The sequence below is a fragment of the Protopterus annectens genome, chromosome 10.part0 (genome assembly GCF_019279795.1).
Source record: "Protopterus annectens isolate FY-2018-M chromosome 10.part0, PAN1.0, whole genome shotgun sequence".
In the NCBI taxonomy this organism is placed as follows: Eukaryota; Metazoa; Chordata; order Ceratodontiformes; family Protopteridae; genus Protopterus; species Protopterus annectens.
Genome location: NC_056744.1, coordinates 372,263,785 through 372,284,883, shown reverse-complemented (window position 1 = coordinate 372,284,883; position 21,099 = coordinate 372,263,785). Strand labels below are relative to the sequence as shown.

General features: G+C 44.4%; 1 protein-coding gene across 3 annotated transcripts in view; it reads right to left on the bottom strand.

The window, feature by feature from the left end:
• Positions 1-21,099, bottom strand: part of SMG7 (SMG7 nonsense mediated mRNA decay factor) — a 988,399-nt gene that overhangs the window by 780,012 nt on the left and 187,288 nt on the right. For all 3 annotated transcript variants that reach the window (XM_044085293.1, XM_044085292.1, XM_044085294.1), the window contains exon 5: positions 6,380-6,551. In XM_044085293.1, coding sequence (XP_043941228.1) covers positions 6,380-6,551 — 172 coding nt within the window. The remainder of the gene's footprint in view (positions 1-6,379; positions 6,552-21,099) is intronic.

Here is a 21,099-nt window from a genome sequence, read left to right as displayed (position 1 = left end):
ATCCTGGGTGGCTCAATGGAACAGACTCTTGAGAACTGTGGAACCAAAGCTTGTTCTGTCCCTGGAGGCCAAATCCAATTTGTAATGAGAAACAAAGGTATGAGGAGTGGCCCAAGTGGCCGCTGCACAAATAGTATCTAAAGGTAGCCTAGCCTGAAAGGCTGTAGAAGTGGCTAGACCTCTTGTGGAATGTGCTTTAGGTTTTGAGCTCAGTTGTTTTCCCCTAAGCTGATAAAAGTCAGAAATGGTGGAAGATGGCCATCTGGATAAGGTCACTTTAGAAACAGGGAGACCTTTTTTATTTTCAGCATAAGAAAGGAAGAGCTGATTAGATTTCCTAAATTGCTTGGTTCTGTCAAAGTAATATCTGAGTTGGCGGTGAACATCTAGGTAATGTAATTTTTGTTCCGCCCTGTTAGAATAATTTGGAAAAAATACAAGAAGATCAATGGATTAGTTTAAATTTGTCTTGGAAGCAACCTTGGGCAAAAAGGATGGATTGGTTCTCAAGGACACTGTCCTTGTGGAAGTCCAGATAAGGGGGACGAACAGAGAGGGCATGAAGTTCTGACACTCTTCTAGCAGAGGTAATGGCGACAAGAAAAAGTGTCTTCCAAGAAAGAAACTTTAATGAACATGAAGCAGCCGGCTCGAAAGGTGGTAGTATCAAGGATGTCAGCACTAAATTTAGGTCCCACTGTGGTGGAGGATCCCTAACAGGGGGGCTTAAGAAGGAACACTCCTTTAAGAAAGGCTTTACAAAGTTTGTGGGACATAATGTTGTGGTCTGCAAACCCGACGTGAAAGTTCGAGATTGCTGCCAACTGAACTTTGACTGTGGAAGACGAAGAACCGGAGTGAAAAAATTCTGCTAGAAAATCCAAGACTGACTGAACAGGGGCAGTAAAGGGATCTATGTTCTTAGCTTTCGCCCAAAGGGAGAAACGTTTCCACTTGCTAGAGTAAATCCTCCTGGTAGAGGACTTAAGAGAAGCTACTATGATGTCTCTAACGGGGTTAGAGATCATAAGAAGCCTGGCTAAGGAAGGAAGTGGAGCAACCAAGCTGTGAGGTTGAGGGAAGGAACGGACTGGTGCAGTTGACCCGACTGGTGGGTCAGAAGATCTAGAGCTGGGTCCAGATGCCAAGGCTGCACCAAGAGATGGCGATGAAGGAACAGGAACCAAATTTGTCGAGGCCAGTAAGGGGCAATGAGAATCATTTTGGCTCTCAAAACGGTAGCCTTCTGGAGTACCTGTGGTATCAATGGAAAGGGAGGAAAAGCATAAAGAAGTCCCTGGGGCCAATCTTGGGTAAGAGCGTCTCTGGGGGGATGGCCCGGAAGTGGGAAGAGAGAGAGAAGAAGTCTGGGCATTTGCTGTTTTGGGGAGTAGCAAAAAGATCGCAACATGGGCGGCCCCACTTCTGAAAAATCTCTTCCACTATGGATTGCTTGAGAGACCACTCGTGAGGCATGAGTATAGCTCTGCTCAATCTGTCCGCTATTATGTTGGTTTTCCCAGGGATATGCGTTGCTACCAGAAACCGATGAGAGGAGATCGCCCATTGCCAAAGTCTGAGAGCCTCTCGACACAAGGGGTAGGACTTGGTTCCGCCCTGCTTGTTGATGTACCACACCACGGACATGTTGTCCGTGTGAACTGCAATAGTTCCTAAGGGAAGAAAGTCGTTGAGGGCTTGCAACGTTAAAAGCACTGCTCTCATCTCTAGGACATTTATGTGCAGGTGGTATTCGAATGGTTGCCACGTGCCATGAACCATCCTGCCCTGATAATGCCCCCCCCCCCACCCGATCAGGGAGGCATCCAAAGTGACCGTGGCTACCGGGGCCGGGGGAACAAATGGTCTGCCTTGATGGACTAGAGGAGAGGAAATCCACCAGGATAGATGGTTCTTGCAGGTCTGTGTCACTAGGATCTTGTGACGCATGGGAAGCTGCTGGAAGGACCATTGTGTGAACAACATCCATTGTAGGAGATGCATATAGAAACGGGCCAGAGGAAGAAGTGTGATGGCAGCCGCCATGAGGCCCAACACTTTCAGGACCAACCTGGCTTGTACCTTTTTGCTGGCAAGGATGATCCGAACGTGGTTTTGGATATCTAGGATTCTCTGACTTGTTAGGTTTGCCGACATCCGAGTAGTGTCTAGATTTGTGCCTATATAGGTAATAGATTGGCAGGGCGATAAGGAGGACTTTTCGAAGTTTACCGAAATTCCCAACTGACTGCAGAGACGTAGGGTGTAATCTCTGGCTTGGAGAAGTTGATGCCTGGTGGTGGCTGAGAGGAGCCAGTCGTCGAGATACGGAAACACCTGGAATCCTTGACGTCTCAGGTGAGCCGTGACCACTGCCATGCATTTGGTGAACACTCTGGGGGCTGTAGTGAGACCAAAGGGCAGGGCTCTGAATTGAAAATGACTGGTCCCCAGCCGAAAGCGGAGAAGCCTTCTGGGGCATCTGTGGATTTTTATGTGATAGTACGCATCCTGAAGGTCTATGGAGCACACCCAGTTGTCTTTGCCCATAAAAGGCAAAATCGATTGAAGTGTGACCATCCGAAATCTCGTCTTGGAACGTCTGGAAGGGAACTTTTCTGAGGGAAGGGGCTTTCCTCGAAAGGAATCTTGTAACCCTCGGATATGATCGACTGCACCCATCTGTCTTGAGAAAGGGAAAACCAGGCTTCTGGGTACAGCGATAATCTCCCCCTGACTGCCTCCAAGGGTGGACAGTCGGGCAACACCTCAGGGATGCTGAAAGGGCTTGTCAGAGAGGGTCTCTCTACTGCCCTGGTTCTGCGGACCCCCTCTGCCCCTAGGGCGGCGTCTATTGTTATTACCCCCTCTGCCTCTGGGGGTAAACTGACCACATGCATCCGGCATGACTCCCTGAGATTTTCGGAACCACATCTCTCCCCCCCTTCTGACCTTTGGGATAAGGCCTAGAAGGGGTGGAGAAACAGACTCCTACGGCAGAAAGAGTCTTGCCGTCTTGCTCACACCTGGTCAATGTGTCCTTCACCTGAGGGCCAAACAATGTTGACCCATCAAAGGGAGAGTTTGTGAAGGACGCCTTAAAGGGGTCTGCAAAATTACAGAGCCGCATCCAGGACTGACGTCTGAGAGCTACTCCTGTGCCTGCAGCTCTACTCACCCCATCGGCTGCATAAGAAATGAGCCGCATGGAGGAGTTGGTTATGGAATTAAGGATTCCCAGCTGAGAAGCAATCTTTTCCTGAGCCCCTGCTGCTGAAGGATCCTGTACTACATCACCTAATTCTTTAAGGATATCCCTTTGAAGTCTGGTGAAGTGACATAAATAATTCAGCGAACGCATAGCAAAGGTCGCTGAGGAAAACATCCACTTACCATACCTGTCCATGGTCCTAGACTCCTTGTTAGGAGGATGGACTGGTACGGAAGGATCTGCAAGTTCCTTCTTAGTGGCGGCCGCCACCACCATGGCATCAACCGGGACACCTTTAGTAAGAAACTGCTTTTCAGCGGGGGCCGTAATAAATTTTGAAGGTCTCCTGGGGACTGGTTCCACCGAATCAGGAGATGCCCACGCCTTTCGAGCTATGACCTCCATGAGAGGGTCGAAAGGCGGAGACACCCAGGAGGTGGAGGGTCGAGATCCAAAAGCCTCCAGGTATACCGATTCATCCTCGGAGGGGTTAATGGAGGGCCAGTTCCCCTTCTGTTTCAGGAGCTCAAGGATGTCTGAAAAGGAGACATCCTCAGAGGGGGATCTTGGGGACCCTTCCGACTCATCCAAATCGATGTTGTAGACTCAGGGGAGTCTAAGTGCTTCCTCTTGCAGGTCCTCTTACGCGGGGGTTCACCTGATGGATCAGGAAGAGGAAGTTCTTCCCAATGGGGAGACCTGGGGCGATGGATCTCTGTGTCCGGGAGCAAGAGAGCGGGAAGAGGTATCTACAGGCACCGTAGAGGGAGGGGCTAAAGGAACCGACTGCTGACTGAGCTCAGGGGCTAGCACACTCCTCATCACCTCGGCTCCTCCCAGGGAGGGCCGAGAGATCCCGCTCCGAAGAGACAGGGATCCCTGGTCCCACCCAAAGGGAAGGCTCCGAAGCAGATGTCGGGGCCGAGCTCACCAAGGCCGAAGCTCCGAGAGGGAGAACGGGGTCGGACAAGGGTCCGATGCCACTCGCCCCCTCGGAACCGACCAAGGAAGCCCGACGCCTGGATCCCTCCAAGGAAGGTCTCAAGGAGGAGATGGGAGTCGAGGACAACGGAGCCGAAAGGTGTGGTATCGGCTCCGAAGCAGCAACAGTCATGGTACCAATAATCTCTGGCTCGGAACTCTGTAGGAGAGTCGAAGGAGGAATTTCAGGAGGGTGTAGAATAGCTGTCGTCTGTTGAGACGGGCTATGGAGCATTTGGGCTAGTGCCTGTGAATTTAATAGCCTACTCACCACTCTCTCTAAATCATGGTCTGATAGCCTGGAAGACCTCGATGATCGGCTCCGATGGCTCCGCTCCGAAAGCAGGGGGGAGGCTGGAGCCGAGTATATAGATTCCAAAGAAGGAGATCTAGACCTCTTTTTGGACGGAGCCATCGGAGCCGAAGAAACCTCGGCTCCAGGTGGAGCCGACAAGAGTGGAGACAAAGATATCTCTGCTCCAGCCGGAGCCGAGACATGCTTCGACGTTAGGGTGTCGGCTCCAGCCGGAGCCGACACAGGTGCCGAAGCCAGGGTATCGGAGCCGAACGGCGCCGATACTGCAGCTTCCACTAAGGAAGGATCGGCTCTGGACAGAGCCGATGTCGACTCCGGCGGAGTCGGAACCAAGACCACAGACTTGGACACCGAAGCCTGGGTCTTGGGAGCTTTAGAGGGCTTCCCGGAGCCGACCTTGGCCGGGGAGCTCTCAGGCTTAAGGAGACCCCTGAGGATCAATTTATTCCTACATTCCTGCAGGACTCTCTGGCTAAAGGAATGACAGATAGCACAGGAATCCTGCAGGTGTAGGGGTCCCAGGCAGTAAATACAAGAAGTGTGACCGTCTGTCAGAGACATCTTCTGACAGCACGAGTCACACTTCTTGAAACCTGAGACCCTAGTATCTTTGGACATGCCTGAGTCCTAAATACACACACCCTCAGACAGAAAGACACTAATAACAAGTTAGAAGTGTAAGACACAGCTGTAATACACAACACAACACCCACACCTAAGGAAATCCTGACAGGAAACTGTAAGGGAGGGAAAGGCCAAAGGCCCAAAACACTATAAACTTAAGAACAAGGGTCGAGGAGAAAGGGTATGGAGCTAAGTGAATAAGTATACACTAAAAAGACTATAAAGAATAAATTTTAGGGAATTGGGTGTAAAATTCCTCACAAATAACAATATTAAATCACTTACTAGGAGCTGGTAAAAAAAGATGACCTCATTAGTGAAGCGGCAAACGAGATCTGGGTAATTACCGCCTTGCATCATGGGATATGGGGCTGCCTCGAGCTGGTAAAAGTGACTCTCGAGCTTAGCAAGTGCCGAGTCGGAGCCGAGGATCGGCTCCGAACCCATCCAGCAAGAATGAAGGCGAGATTGACAACATCCTTCGATATCACATTTACCTGTATTTCATTCCAAGAAATCAATATATTTTGTGATTCATTTGTTCAGTACCATCTCTTCCTGTCTCTCGCACTACAGATTACCTCCCTTATCTGTTCAATTCCTTCATAAGGTCCCTGTAAAGTGGCCCAGAAACTTGCTCTCAGTCACAGAGACCAGAATTAAACCCTGGTGTCCCACCTGGAATTCCTTCTTCTGGATGTTTGTTATGGATGCCATGCTGATGACTAGCTTGTTCTCTCTCTCTTCCACTCACTTGTGCTCCCATATAAAGGACATTATTGATTTCATTAAATCTTCAAAACCAATACAACACATGAACATTCAGAAGCAACACAGCCAAAGCACTGGTATGTCTTTAAAGAGCAACTTGCATATATCCATGGGCTTTCACTACTTTAGGTTTAATGCATTACACAAAGTGAAGCCTCTAATCTGTCTGGGTCTTTCTTGTAGTGTTTACTGAACTGGTTTGTTAAGCACAATGGTGTCCCTCTCTATTGTAAGACAATTTTAATCACATGTATTAGAGAAAATTTGCCCCATCTTATGTCAGAGCAGCACTCTAGGTTCAAATCTATAACCCACTCCCAATATGAAGCAAGCACCATAAAGTGCTTAGAAAAAGAAACCAACACAGTCATTTCATGAGAAGGCATGTTGGAATAGGCATTGGAAAACAAGCAATTAGCATAAGACTCTCAGCAATTAAAATACAAAACCAGTGACTCAGTTAAGCAAGTGCTTACCGATATCTCCCAAGTGAACAAGACAGTGCTGGCAGATGTAAGAACATGAGTTAGGCTGAGGCCTCACTATCCCACTGTTTGTCATCTGTTTATTGCTCAGAATGCCAAGTTGTGAGGACTTTACCCGGCATGGCAAATCCACAGAAAATACTGTGCACAGCTCCTGTAACAACTACACAAGGAAACAAGGTCTGTATTACAAAGTTTTTATACGAGGAAAAGAAAAACAGCATTTCATTCACATTTTCAGTGACAACGAGAAGCATGCAGTTATTACTGCTTCTCATAAATGAAAGTTATGTACTTACAATATAACAATAAAATTACAAATGTGAAACCAACTAAAGGTCAACTGCAGACCCAAGAGTTAAGAAAATGTAACTTCTCCTTAATTATTTTAAACCATTGTGATAGGTGGTGTTTATTTCTAACCTATTTATTTATGCTTTATGATGATTTTGTAGTATGAAGTTGAAGGATGAAAGTGCTTGTTCTTAACCATGGACCGCATGACTGTTACCACAGACATTAGGATCACTTGCTGAATAAATCTTTCTTAGATCAGTAGAAACCATCCCCATAACCATCACACACCATGCTCGTCTCCTCAGATATTCTGCTATGGCAAACAGGACTGAAAGGAAAAAATAAACAGGAGACAGACTGAATAAACCAGTGGGAGGGCATTCTGGTTTAAAAAAAGAAAGATCCAGCCTCTGTAACCAGTGGGACAGAATGTCTAGCTAATCTGTCTCGGTGGGCATCTTCATGAGACTGCACCATAAGCTCTGGAGAAAGGAGACTGGACTAGAATGCCTACACATTTTGATATTGGACCTAATAAACTGGATGAATACAGGGACCTTTTTCTTGACTTGTGCTTACTCTCTTCTAATTTCTTTTCAGCCATCTTTTGGTATCGGACCTGATAAACTGGATGAATACAGGGACCTTTTTCTTGACTTGTGCTTACTAATTTCTTTTCTTCCACCCACTTCTCTAAGAGCTTCTCTGTGGTTTTCATTAGATGTGTCGTTTTCTTCCTCCTTTCTCTTCTCTGCACTGGGAGAAACGGACACAGTACGTTATCTAGAAGACATCATGGATGTTGACTGTCTGTGGGGGGAGCAAACTCTTAATTAGTTTTCCCTCCAGTATAGAGATCTAGAGCCAAAGGCAGCACAAATGTCAGTTTGCCTGAAGATGAGCGGCACCCAAACAATACACACACAAGGAAAAGGATGTTGTGCACACAGGCTGAACACTTTCTGAATCCTGAAGATTGCCTGACATCAGAAAAATACAGAAACACTTAGAATAAACTGTGTGTGTGTGTGTGTGCGCGCGCTACTACAATCAAAACCAATTATAAGAGAAGAAACGGTCATATTGATATACTACCACAAAAATACGCACGCACTATTGGTCCAAGTTATAATGCAAGAATAGAAAGATCTAGAAAGTTCATACTAGAGGACAAAAAAGCTTAATACTACCAAAAATCTAATCTAACCTAGACTTAACCTATCACTATTCTACATTATAACACTGCACTACATCTATGGAGTCGAGTTAAAATAAGCAGAAACTTTCACTTATCGTGACTTGAATATGACAGCACTGATGACACATCTGGATTGAAAAGGTGGGCAAATGAGAGCTGAGGGATTTTGGGAAGAAGGAGGGAACTGTACATAAGGGAGGAGTCAGTGATTTGGATCCAAAGCTCTGTAAGAAGACACTGAGGTCAGATCAGAGAATGCAGACATTGAACTGGACTAAAATAGATATCAGATCAGATAATCCTCAAGGGGGATAACCACTGAGGGGAGCTTCAAGGCCATCAGGGCATTTAAGAAACCCTGGGTAAAGTCCTGCTACTCTAAGGATCTTTAGCAATGAGAGGAATATTGTTTAGTTTTCTACTCCTTTTTTAAAGGGATGTTAGCCTTGATCAACTTAGGGGGCTCAGAGCTATGCCTAGACTCTAAGGGTAACAAGAACCTCTTTCTCTAACAAGAATCTGGGGAAAACCCCTATGCCCTTCAGAAATGATCAGCCACAGTGGATATTTGCACAGCCTCAAAGGACTGTGAGAAGCCAGTTCCATGCTGGCCTGCAACGGGGTCATGGCAGAGGAAACCAGTGTCAGCACCGGACAGTCTAGAGAGTCTTCATCCACCTAGACAGAGGCATCTGGAGGAAGCTGGACAGCAGCAGATTTAGACTGAGATGTTTTAGTCCTCTTTTTGAGAGATGGCTGTACGTCTGGGGAAGGTGAACTTGGCCATGGTACCCTCCCGTCAAAAGCTTCAGACAGTCTAGAGTTTTCAGAATAAAGGCCTGAGAAATGGCATGCTGAGTATGATCGTGTGTAGCACCTAAGAACACCACACACTTCTTGTAATAATCCTTCTGGGGAATCTGCCTCCCACACTAACATTTTTCCTTTCTGGATGACATGAATTCTTCGTACACAAATACGAAGAGGAAAAGAAGGAACCCCAACAAGGTACTTGCATGTAACCAGCTTGGTAGAAACCAGCTCAGCAAAAGGTGTTCAGACTGATTTTCAACTGTGGCATTCAGACTGGTGGGTGGCATGGACGTTCTGAGTATTTAGCGTGCGTACATCACTTATGTCCACCACGCATGTGTAAAGCATATGCTGAACGTATGATGCTGGGAGGATATAAAGGCTTTGGTATACTGGTTGGACATTGGGCTATCCTTGGCAGGAGATCCCACATATCAAATACTGCAACAGTGACAAGGATATCAGCCTCTAACATTCACTTTATTCCACATACTAATTCATATAAGCAGTTTGCAGTCAGTTCCTTTTCTACATTATTGTCACTCTAGACCACTAGCCTATATCTGTTTCAGGAATTGCACACTTCAATTTTCACCCCACATTAGGTAGTAAACAAGGAAAAGAAAAAAAACCCTCCACTTTTAGTCAAGACTGTCTGTTGCATTCGGTTTTCTGTCCACTATATGAGGCAGTATCATTAATGCAAGCTGATCATCAGAGTGTCATCAGAAATGCATTTTTAAAGGTTTGGTGACTTGTTCTTGCCCAAGCACTGAGTTTCAGGCCTCAGACTGCAACCTCTTCCCAAAGCAATGCATAAATGGCATGCATCCCTTTGCAACAACAAAGTCTTAGGATAAAACCACAACTGCTATGACAACAGTATCAACCTCAGACGGCTTACCATCAAAGCCCAGTAAAGAGAACAAACTGCCTTTAGTGAAATGGATACAGCACTAATGCAGAGACTAGGCAGCTGCTTACGAAGCTACTTACCCAATCCCAAGAAAGGATACTACCAAGAACGATCCCAAAACAACCAACTACAGTATAGCAGTAAAATTTGGCCTTTGAGGCTCTGTGATCAAAGTGTTTCACTTTCAAACCACAAAAAACTCATTGAGCCTCCCTAATAGCCAGAAGACTGCACTGTCTTTATGTAGGAGTGCCATTACAGTCAATCCCAGAGTAAATTTATGGCTACTCGGCCATATCTAGGTTATGTTTAAAGGAAGACAGTGAGTCACACTGGTTAACATGCAGGAGAAGTTTATTCCAGAAGTTTTGGAGGCAGTGGGTTATACACCTGTCCCTCCACAGTGTCTTATTTGCTGAAGATGTAGGTCCTTGGTTCTAGTACTGAAGGAGCCACTGAACTTGCAGAGATCTATGAAGTCCAGGGCATCTCTCTCTCTAATGGTGTGATGAGACAGAAACCTTTCACTTCATAAGTCTATAAGACACTGACTAAAGGGATAGACCTTCCATCCTCACTTAATACATTAGGGACATTAGAACAGTTGCCTTTTTGGTTAAGGACCTTTGGGGTCCTTCTAACTGTTTGATATTTTTAGTGAAATGCATCCTGTAGGGGACAGTATTGTTCTATAATTGGTCTGAGCAAAGCAGAGTACAATGGAGTGATCATCTCATTTCTTCAGATTTTATCGGTTTGACAATCAGCTGTGTTAAACAAATTTCCTTACCACCACTATGATGACGGGAAGTGCTGTCTACCAAAAGCGATACTATAAATTTCTAGCATTTAGTTTGAGATAATTTTTAGCAACACCAAGAGTTTACTAGCGAATTCATTTGATGGGGTGACAATTACAATTCTGCAGTCATTTGCAAACTTGTTGGCAAGATGTCTTGGCTTTCTGCTTGGAGATCCGAGAAGTAAATGCCGAAAAGGAGGTGTCCCAGCCATGGGTCTTGAGGGAGACCACTGGTCATTTTCATCCAGTGAGGTGCCTGCAACTTGGCAATGTGCTGGGTTCCATCTTTTATCCAATTTGCTATCTATGTTACCACATATGGGTTGATTTTTAAAGCATTTAGCTTCTCTATGATGCCAGCATGGGGAATGGTGTCAAAGGCCTTGGCCAAGTCAAGATATGCTGTGTGTGCTGTATTACCACTGCCTATGGCCTCCATAACCCTTTTTCAAAGTAGTTTACTAGACTGTATAAACAAGCTGTCCTCTTCACAAAGCCAAACTGTTGGGGGCCAAGGGATTCCCTGCCTAGGGTAGCCCCATGTCCAGCCAGTATACGTTAGGATTTTAAGGACTTTCTCTGTCACACGTATGCTCCCTGCTCACAGCACAGGGAATAAAAGGTGATGTACAGACATACATACCTCAGAACTTCTTTGCTGCCAGTCCAAATGCCATCTTCAATCAGGGGTCTGTGATGGTAGAATCATCCAGTCCCTAGGGTTACCAGTCTGCAAAGACCACCACCAAAATGTCAAGTCAGATTTGGCTGCTGTACTGCCGCTCCTAGATGTCTCTCTCGAGGCTGGTGAAAGCATGGAGGATCATGTGGCTGTTCTGTCCGACTCCCCTGCTACGACAGTTGCAGAGGATGGCATGGGATATGGCTTCTCACATGTCCTTGGAGGCTCTGCAGACATCCGCTGCAGATGTTGATGGCAAACCTCAGCTGATCACATCTGAGGGAGTCTTCGTTTTGCAGATTTTTGCTCAGGAAGAGATTCTCACTACATTGATTCGAGTGTCATCAAAGGTCCGAAGCCAAGATCTTTAGTGCTGATGTGCCTTTGAAAAAAAAGCAGAAAACAAAACATTTCCCCTGCTCCTAAGGATCCCCAGCATGAATGGCAGGATTTTACACACAGGTTGTTTAATGTACTCATGGCCTTGAAGCCCCCCCAGGTAGTTTTTGTTCCTGACCCCCCCACCCCCACCCAGTCATCTATTCCTCTTAAAGATGTCTTAGGAGCAGGATATTTCTGGTGAGAAAATGGACTCTGGAGAAGAGTTGTTGGCTTACTCCTCTCAGAGTCTTCTCCTTTCGCCTAAGGTTATGAAGAGAACTCCCATTAGTCTGGAGTCTCCTTCCGAGGAACTTTCCTTTGGGGATACTCTCTCTCGTATGATGGAATGTTTTAAATGGGACGGTATCCAGGTTTCTGATGTCCAGAAGAGGTATTATGAACTCCTCCAGATGGAGTCCCCTAAGCCCTCTGCTATCCCTCTGGTCCTAGCTGTCCTGTTAGACACTTTCAACAGCTTCTCAGGCTCCTGATTCCCAATCTCCAGCCCCTAAAACCTGACAGGTTTTATAAGATGCCTGATGACTGCAAGTTTTCTTAAAAATGTCCTTTTGCTGACTCCTCTGTCATATCGGTCTCTTCTGACAAACCTTCCAAGCTACTACCTTCTACTAAAGTGCTTCCTTCTGACAAGGACAGTAGGACCTAAAAAGGTGTGTACTGCTGCTACCCTGTTGTTCTGGGCTAATTACCAGACCCATACGACCAGATATGTCTTAGCTCTCCTTTCTCAGGCCTATCAGGTTATTTCTGACCTTCCTGATTGAGGAGAAGGTTTCGGCCCAGTCTTTGTTGGGATCTTCTCAAGTGGTCCACCATTCTATTAAATGCATTTGTGATGCAGCTGATGCTTTTTCTGGAGCTGCTGCTTCTGTGTTGAGGCATTATTCTTGGCTTCTACTTCAACCTTTACCTGATGATATTAAAGTCAAATTGATGGGTGCTCCAACTGACAATAAAAAAGTGTCTTTGGTTCTGCAGCTGCTGAGTTTTTAAGTCCCTGCAGAAAAATGACAAGGCCTTGCAGGAACTGAAACATTTTTTCCCCCATTCCAAAATTTCATAGGAATTATCCTTCTAAGCCTACCTTTGTATGCAGACAGTCTCTCCCTTCTCACTAAGTCTGCTCAGAGTCCTCCTTTTCCAGAAAGACGAGGTTCTGTCCATCTTCCTCCCTCCATCCTAGGTCAGGTTCTTTTGTCTCTTCGTTTTTCCCTGTCCCTTCACAGTTAGTTAAGGATTACTCGAGACTCTTGGGTTCTGTCCATAATTCTTCAAGGATACTTCATGGTGTGGAAATCCCTTCCTAAATATTTCTCAACATCTTCTAGAACACCTGCCCTTTTCCTGGAGGTACTTCAGGGCCTTTTGTCTCAAGACACCATCCAAGCAGTTTCTGCCCCTCAAAGGGGGAAGGGGTTTTATTCCCGAACATTTCTGGTTCCCAGGAAAGGCACCTGGGGCCCATTCTGGACCTTTCTTAGCTCAACACCCTTCTGAAGATACCTTCTTTTCGAATGCGGCCCCTTCAAACTATTTCCAGTTCTTCCTCAGGCTTTCTTAGTATCACTGAATCTCAAGGATACCTAGCTTCACACCATATTCATCCCCTTTTCAGGAAACATTTGCATTTCTCGGTCTCTTCCTAGCATTTTCAATTCTATGCCTTGCCCTTTGGCCTTTCTACTGCCCCAAGGGTTTTCACCAAATGCCATGCTCCTGTGATAGTCTTTTGCAGGATGAGGGTAATACAACAATCTTTCCTTACCTGGACGACCTGCACATTCAGGCTTCCTACTCACAGACCTTGATTCAGCACCTCCACTATGCGATTTGCCTTTTGCAAAGCCTGGGGTTTACAATAAATTACTAGAAAACCTTTTTAACGACTCCTCAGGATCATGCTTTTCTCAGGTACAGGGTCCAGACCATTCCTATGCTGGCTTCCCTGCCACCACCCAAGGCTCTGGCTCCAACTACCTTTTTTTCAATCCCTTCTTCCTCAGGGCTCTGTTATGGCCAGAGAGTTTCTAAGGGATGTGGGTTACATAGCTTCCACCATTCCTATGCTTCCTCTAGCTAGACTCCATATGAGGAGGCTACAGTGGTTCCTAAAGTCAGTTCGGCTTCAACACACTCACTCTTTGGACTTTCAGGTTCCTCTTCTTCCATGTCTAAAACTAGCGCTTCAGTGGTGGATTCATCAGCTGTCACTCAACTCAGGGCTCCTTTTTAGCACCCAGTCCCATCTCAGGAACCCTTCTCAGAGGCCTCAGACACATGGTGGGAAGCTTCTTTCGGTCAAGGTTCAGGGTCTTTGGCTCATTTGTCAGAGGGAGGACCATATCAACATCAAGGAAATGAGCTGTCCGTGCTCTTCGAACCTTCCATACTTTTTCTTCCGGGGCCTCTCAAAATCTTTACAGACAGAAATCTTATGTATCCAAATGGAAGACATTTTCGGTCTGGTGCCTTGCTTGTAACCAGGATCCATTTCCTGTGGAGGTTCCTCTGGGTCTCTCATTTGTGTGAATTGCTCCATGCTGGGTTGGCTTACACTTCAGTTAAAGCTTGTCTTATCTATTTCTGTTTGTTTGCCTTTGACCTCTGGGTTTGAGGTCAAAATTTCTTAAAGGCGTCCTTCATATTAGATCTCCCAGAAAGCCTATTTCTCCTCTCTGGGACCTTAAATTTAGTCGAGAAAATGTGACTCTGGCTCCTTTTGAGCCTGCCGCTTCAGTTGCCTTGCAGCATTGTACATGGAAGACTTTTCGTCTTTTAGACCTTACTTCAGCTAGGAGGGTATCCGAGCTTCAGGCCCTTATGGCTGTTCCTTTTTAAGTTTTTCATAGGGACAGGGTGTCACCTCGTACTAATCAGTCTATTAATTTTCCCACTTTCTCCCCTCTCTGCAGACTGACAATGAGAAGGTTCTTCATATACTGGATTTGCATAGACAACTCATATTATTTGGATAAGACTAAGGCCATTCGCACGGCTGAGCAACCTGTTTTTCATCCTAGATTTCTAAGTACACCATTTCTTCATGGATCTCTAAGGCCATTTATTTTTGTTACTTTTGTTTTACGGAAATGACTTTCTGCCTCTGTAAAGGCTCACATTACACCAGGGCTTTGGCTTCCTCTGGGTTTTTTCAAAGGACTGGATACCAATTCCATCCCTGAAGCAGCTATTTGAACTTCTGTCTATACCTTTCTAAGCATTACAGACTGGATGTTCTTTCCAAAGCAAGAGCTGGCTTTGCCAAGGCTATCCTGCATGGGTTTCTAGGGGGCTCTGCTTGGCCTTCCTCCTCCCAAGTTTCCTCTGAGCTTTTGTACTTTCCCTTTAATAAAGAATATTGCAACAGTGATGTACACGGACATAGTACAGTTGTATAAAATCTTACCATAACAGTAGTAGTCCTTCCCGTCAATGCTGCACTAGTCGGTCCCACCTCCCCTTTTTCCTTCTCCATTTTCTTCCTTCTGGATGCATATTTTCCTCCTCTCCTTGGACTGTTGGTTCCTCCTGGGGCTATTCAGTTCTGAGACATGTACGTCTATATGTCAATGTTTAGGGCCTACACAACGAGTGGGGGGCATGTGTGAGATGTACAATATCCTTAAAATCCTAAAGCTTTGGTATACTGGCCGTACGTGGGGGTACCCTAGGCAGAGAATCCCTTTACTAAAGAATATTGCAACAGTGAAGAGAAGGATATCTACTGTTACGGTGATTTTACACAACTGTACTTTTTGATTAGCACATTCAATAAATGATCTAAATAGATAATTGGGGGGAGTAAGAGATGCAGATATTTCAGGGCTTTGTCTAGAAGTCTCTGGGGTAAAGTTTGCATTAAACTGGTTTGTATGGCTATGGACAAGGTTTACCTGGTCAGAATAGGAGGTATCATCTTTAAGTTCAGAGCAAAGTATGGCACGGTTTCTTAATTTTCTAACACAGGTAAAGAATTGTTTATAAATTTCTTAGGCTTTAGAGACCAGCCTATCACGTGGGCTCAGATATGAACCAGAAAGTGTTTTTCATTTTTTTTTTTGTAATGTTTTTATTTTACTTGAGAAGTGGTAATGTTGGGGCTACTATACAATTTAAGGAGTTTCTTTGTGTTGTTGCAGGGGTTTATTTTTGAATTTTCCATGATACTTTATTCTGGTAGGAACAAATACCTCTGCACATTTTTCTAAATGAAAGCAGAACTTCTTAGTGAAGAGCCGTACCAGGGTCAGGGATGGTGCACATAAATGAATTTTGACATTTTGTCATACTGTAGATTGAGACTGGAATGTACAGGGTTTGCTTTAGGTAGCTTAAAGAAGGTCACACATTTGTAGTCCGACTTCTCTGAGGAAGGAGATACACGACAGAGCAAGATGTGGACATACTTGTAAAATTTAGGTAAAAAATGCTGTGCCCCCTAGGTTTGTTTATCAGCTACTCAAGGGGCCTTTTTTTAAGTTTAAAAATTATTGTTCATGAAGGTATAGGTAATCCATGATTTACTGAAAAGTAGTTAAAAATAAAAAAATAATGGAGCCGTGCCTCTGCTGAAAAAGGGCTATTTGCAGCTCGGTCAAGACAATTCTTGGTCAGCAAATTTAAAATAAAAATAAATTTATGCTAATAAGGGGATCATTTAGAACACTGAGGAGCCTTATGCATTTATCAGGGGATAAAGTCGGTGTGCTATAACAGATGACAATTAATCCTACCTGCAGGTTTAATGACATCAGTGCGTGGGCCCCATGGCATGTGCCCGGAGGCAAGTTCCTTGACAAATATGTAGACTCCACCACAGTTGTCACTGGATCTGTAGATGTGAAAAGTGCCAGAACAAGAAAACTCATCCATCTGAATAAACTACTTGAAACTGCAACAAGGTATCTTTATTCCTCCCAAAGGGAGAGTATCAGAGAGGGAGAGTCTCCTAGATCTACTAGCTAAAGTGATTGCATCTGTACCAATCCTTTCTACTATGTTTCTTGTCAGTCCTGTCATCTTCTGGGTCACAGGTGGGATACCAAAGTAAACCAACATCTTCTAGATTACCTCCATTTTCCAAGATGGCATAACAGCTATGAAAAACGTTTTCCAGGACAGAAATTTCAAATCACAGGTAGCAACTAGTTTGAACAGCACCCCAGTTAAGACCATAGCAAGCAATAATGTCGCAAGGCAGCACAATGTTCCTTAAATGGGGCTGTAACAGAAAAGTATTTCTTGAAAACACTTTTGAAAGCGTAATGGAGGCAACTAGATTATGCTGTTCTCCCACATGAAAATGAGAAATGGCCACTAAAAATAAGTTATGTACTCACCATAATGTTCCATCTGTGTTGTCCATTATCATTCTTGCTCGACCATTGGGTTTGGAGCCAAACCTCTGCTAAAACTCTGCTGTTATTAAAGCTTGTGGTAACCAAACAAGTTTGAGCTTCTCCCTTACCCATAATACCATCAACCCTAACATACCTCAGATCTTGCACACAACACTAACAAAACTGAAAATTGGGCTACCAGAGGCAAGAAACAGACGAGATAATTTTAGCGCTTTCGTCCTTTATTTGCAGGACTTCATCAGAAAAATGAAATAATGGTTTAAGAGCTATAGTAATTAAATAGTATAAGCTACATGGTAAACTTGGATAAAGAAAACAACAAGGTAACCAATAGCTAAACAAAGTTAAACGTAAGCAGCCAATACCTAACCTTTGTGAAGTGTCTTATCAAAGCTTTAAGTCTAAGAACCAATGGTAACAATAATCAATAACTAAACGTAGCAGAAACTAAGCAGCCAATAACTAAGCACTAAATGGAAAGACCAACAGGGATAGTGCCCAATGAGTGTAGAGATGGGGTATTCGGGACCAATGGTTGACTTGGGTGAACATAGCCAGTGGGTGGTGTGGAAAAAGCCCTGCTGAAAAAAATGAGAAGTGGAAGGGTCCAATGGACGAACTGGAAGGGACCATACCTCAGATCTTGTTGGCTGAGTTTACCAGAAGTGGTATCTATTAACATGTACATGTAAAAAGATACTTAATGTGTGCGCCCTACAGAGGAAACTATCTGGAGCTCAATCGAAAGGACAGTGGTGTCATTATATCATCTCACCCTTCCAAACGTTTGTAGAAACAAGGGGTGGGGGTTGGTGGGCGAGAAGCTGAGGAAGAATGAAAATGGGCAACACAGATGGAATGTTATGGTGAGTATATAAAGTCTTTATCTGATGTCAATTTTCATTATATCCTCAACTGTTGGGACACAGTCCCCAGCTACCTAAAACCCTGTGTAGACTAAGGAAGGATATTCCTGAGCACAGCTGAACCAAAAGATGCTCTACTCCTCGAGACCAGAGAATTTGTAATGAGAGATAAAGATACAAGGACTTGCCCAAGTTGCTGCTGCACACACGTTTGTCCATGGAAATCCTGAAAAGAAATACTTAAGTTGCCAAGGATCTAGCTGAATGGCCTCTTACATGTTTAGTTATGATAAGACCGAATTTGTTATAGATAAAAGAAATACAGTCCGTCTGCCATCATGCTAAAGTTACTTTTGTGACTGGTTTACCCAATTTCAAATCTACAAAGGAAACAATGTCTGTCTTTCTGATTGCTATGTAGATAACATATTTATAGCTGAACATCCAATAAATGCAACATATATTCATCTGTGTTTGCAAATTTAGGAAAGAATACTGGCAAATTAATGGATTGATTGATACTCTATTCAGACACCACCTTGGGAAGGAAACGAGCATTGGTTCGTAATATAACCCTATCCTTATGAAAAATCAAGTAGAGAGGTTTTGAAGACAAGGCTTGGATGTTCTGGAGTTCCTCTAACTGAGGTAACGGCTACTAGAAAAACAGTTTTCCAAGTGAGAAACTTAGTCACATTTAGCTACTGGTTCAAAGTGGGAATGTATTAATACTTGCAGTACAAAGTTCAGACCCCAAAGTAGAGTATGGCCTTTAAACAGTTCTCTCAAAAGAAGGGTGCTTCTCAAGAATGCTTTGCAAAGTTTAGAACAGGCCACAGAAGAACCTTCAAATCCAATATGAAAATTAGACACTGCTGCCAACTAAACCTTAACGGTAGAGGAGTTCACCCCTTCTTTAAAGGGTAAAGCTATATATGTCGAAAGGATACGGTGGACAGGGGGAAGAGAGCATGGGGTTGTCTAGCTATTAATGGAATTGAAGAAACCAGGTTGTAAGCTTGAAGTCTGAGATGTCTGGGTGAATCATGCCTGTCAGGTGAAAGAGAACTGGAATCAGATCCAGAATCCAAAGTTAGTAAAATAGATGAGACCATAGGAAGGGAAACTAAACTTGTCGAGGCCAGCAAGGTGCAATAAGGATGACTTTGCTCTTAAACCTGGCAGCTTTCTGCAGAAATTTCAGAATTAATGGAAACAGTGGGTAGGCATAAAGCAGACCGGGATTTCGACTCCTTGGACTTGAGCTTCGGGGACTGAGCCCCTGTAATATCTTCTCCGAAAGACAAAGGCAACAAACCCTTCACTATTACTTTGTTCTTTCTGTCCAGTAAAGCACAGAGATTAAAACTGTGGCAGATAGAACAGTCTTCTAGTAGGTGCTGTGGACGTAAACAGTAAAAGCAAAGACTGGGTGTCCAAAACAGGCAACTTGTGCCCACATTTCAAACACATTTTAAAGCCAGAAGGGCCCTTATGCGGATAGGAAATTACAAAATGTGGAACAGGTATTAACAACGGTAATTAAGAATACACTAATGTGTAAAAGAAAAGAAGGGATAGATACCAACAATGGTATTTACAGAAATACTACAAGTACAGGGGTAAGAGATTAACAGAAACCAGACAAAGTAGAAAAGGCAGAATATAAAGTTTTGAAAGACAAATTCTAACTTATCTGAAAATTAGTAATGAGGCTCAAGAGCTATGGCTGACCATATACTTGCGTAAAAAGTGGTAAACAAAATCTGGAGTTATGTTAGAGGTTGGTGCATTATGGGTAAGGGAGAAGCTCGAAAACGTTTTTTTGGTTACCACAAGCTTTAGTAACAGCCGAGTTGGATCCGAGGTTTGGATCTGAAACCAACAATTGTGCATAGAATGAAAATTGACATCAGATATGGAGTTTAATCATAGAATAACTAATCCCCAGAAGAAAAATACCTACCAATAAACGCAAAATATATGGCAAGGGTGCTGAAAATGGATTTAAACCTCCTGTAGTTCACCAAAACAGTAAACCTCTTCCACTTACTTATGTGAGTTTTCCTACTAGAAGGCTTCCAGGAAGATGTCAGAATATGAAAAACTCTAGAAGAAAGCCTACAGTTCCTGGCCATCATCTGAAGTGGAATAACTAAGGGGTCAGACTGAAGGATTTGATGTTCAGGTGAGGCTAGCCAAAGAGGTGGGAAATCAGATCTGGAAGGGGATCCAGTATCCATGGTGGGTATACTAGATGTCACAAAAAGGGTGAACAAACTTGTCGAAGCCAAAAGGAGACAATGAGAATCACTTTTGTCTTGCACCAGGCCACTTTCTTCAGAAACTTGACTAAGAGAGAAGTCAGAGAGTAAAGCATACAGGAGGACAGGGCGAAATACGGACTTGAGCACCTCTTAGGGATCGTTCCTCTTGATGACTCAGGACAAAGAAGCTTTGCACTTGGAATTGGTTTGCAAACAGGTCATAGCAGAGCTGGCCCCAATGACTAAAAAGCTTGTTCTCCACTGACCGACTGAGGGAGGGGACCATTCATATGGCAGAATGGACCTGCTCCATTGGTCTGAAAGAACAATGGATTTGTCTGGAAGTGCTTTGCAATAAGAAAATACTGGAACACACTGCCCACTGCCACACCTTAAAGACATAATGATTAAGAATGGTTCTGCCTTGTTAGTTGATGTACCAGACCACAAACATATTGCCCATCTCTTCTGCAATCACACCTATCCTAAATGACTTGACACCCGCATTTCCAGGACACTGATGTGAAGGTTGGTTTTCATCTGGGATAAGGTACCTTTGACTATCCTCCCATGGAAATGCCCCCCCCCACCCCAGAAGGGAGGCATCTATAGTCACTGTGGCCCTTAGCACAGGAAACACAACGTGTTGGCCTAAGGAAGTAAGAGGGGACATCAGCCACCACAGAATAAGTTGCTTGCAAATCCTGGTGAGTTTGACGGGTGGTGGACTGGCTGAAACATCATGAACCACTGGACAGAAAGACTCCACTGGATTACCTTCATGTAACACCTTGTGTGCAAGAGTAGAGTGATAACTACTACCAAGAACCCTAGCAGGTGGAGAATAAAGTGCAGAGGTGGATTCTGGTGAGAAGACCAGTGCTCTATTAGCAACACAGAAGTTTGGGGGGGGTCAGGTGGAAGGAGAAGTAGCCAATGTCCGCTCACTCATCCTGGGGGGAGGGAGGCACACTGTCTCCCTACAACAGCAGTAGGGAGACCCTGACAAGCTCCATGCTGCAAGCAGTGTGCTGCTTGTTTGAGAGGCTGCCCATGCACAGAAGCATGTATACACCTCCAGAAGGCAGTCATAGCAGAGCTCTCAAGG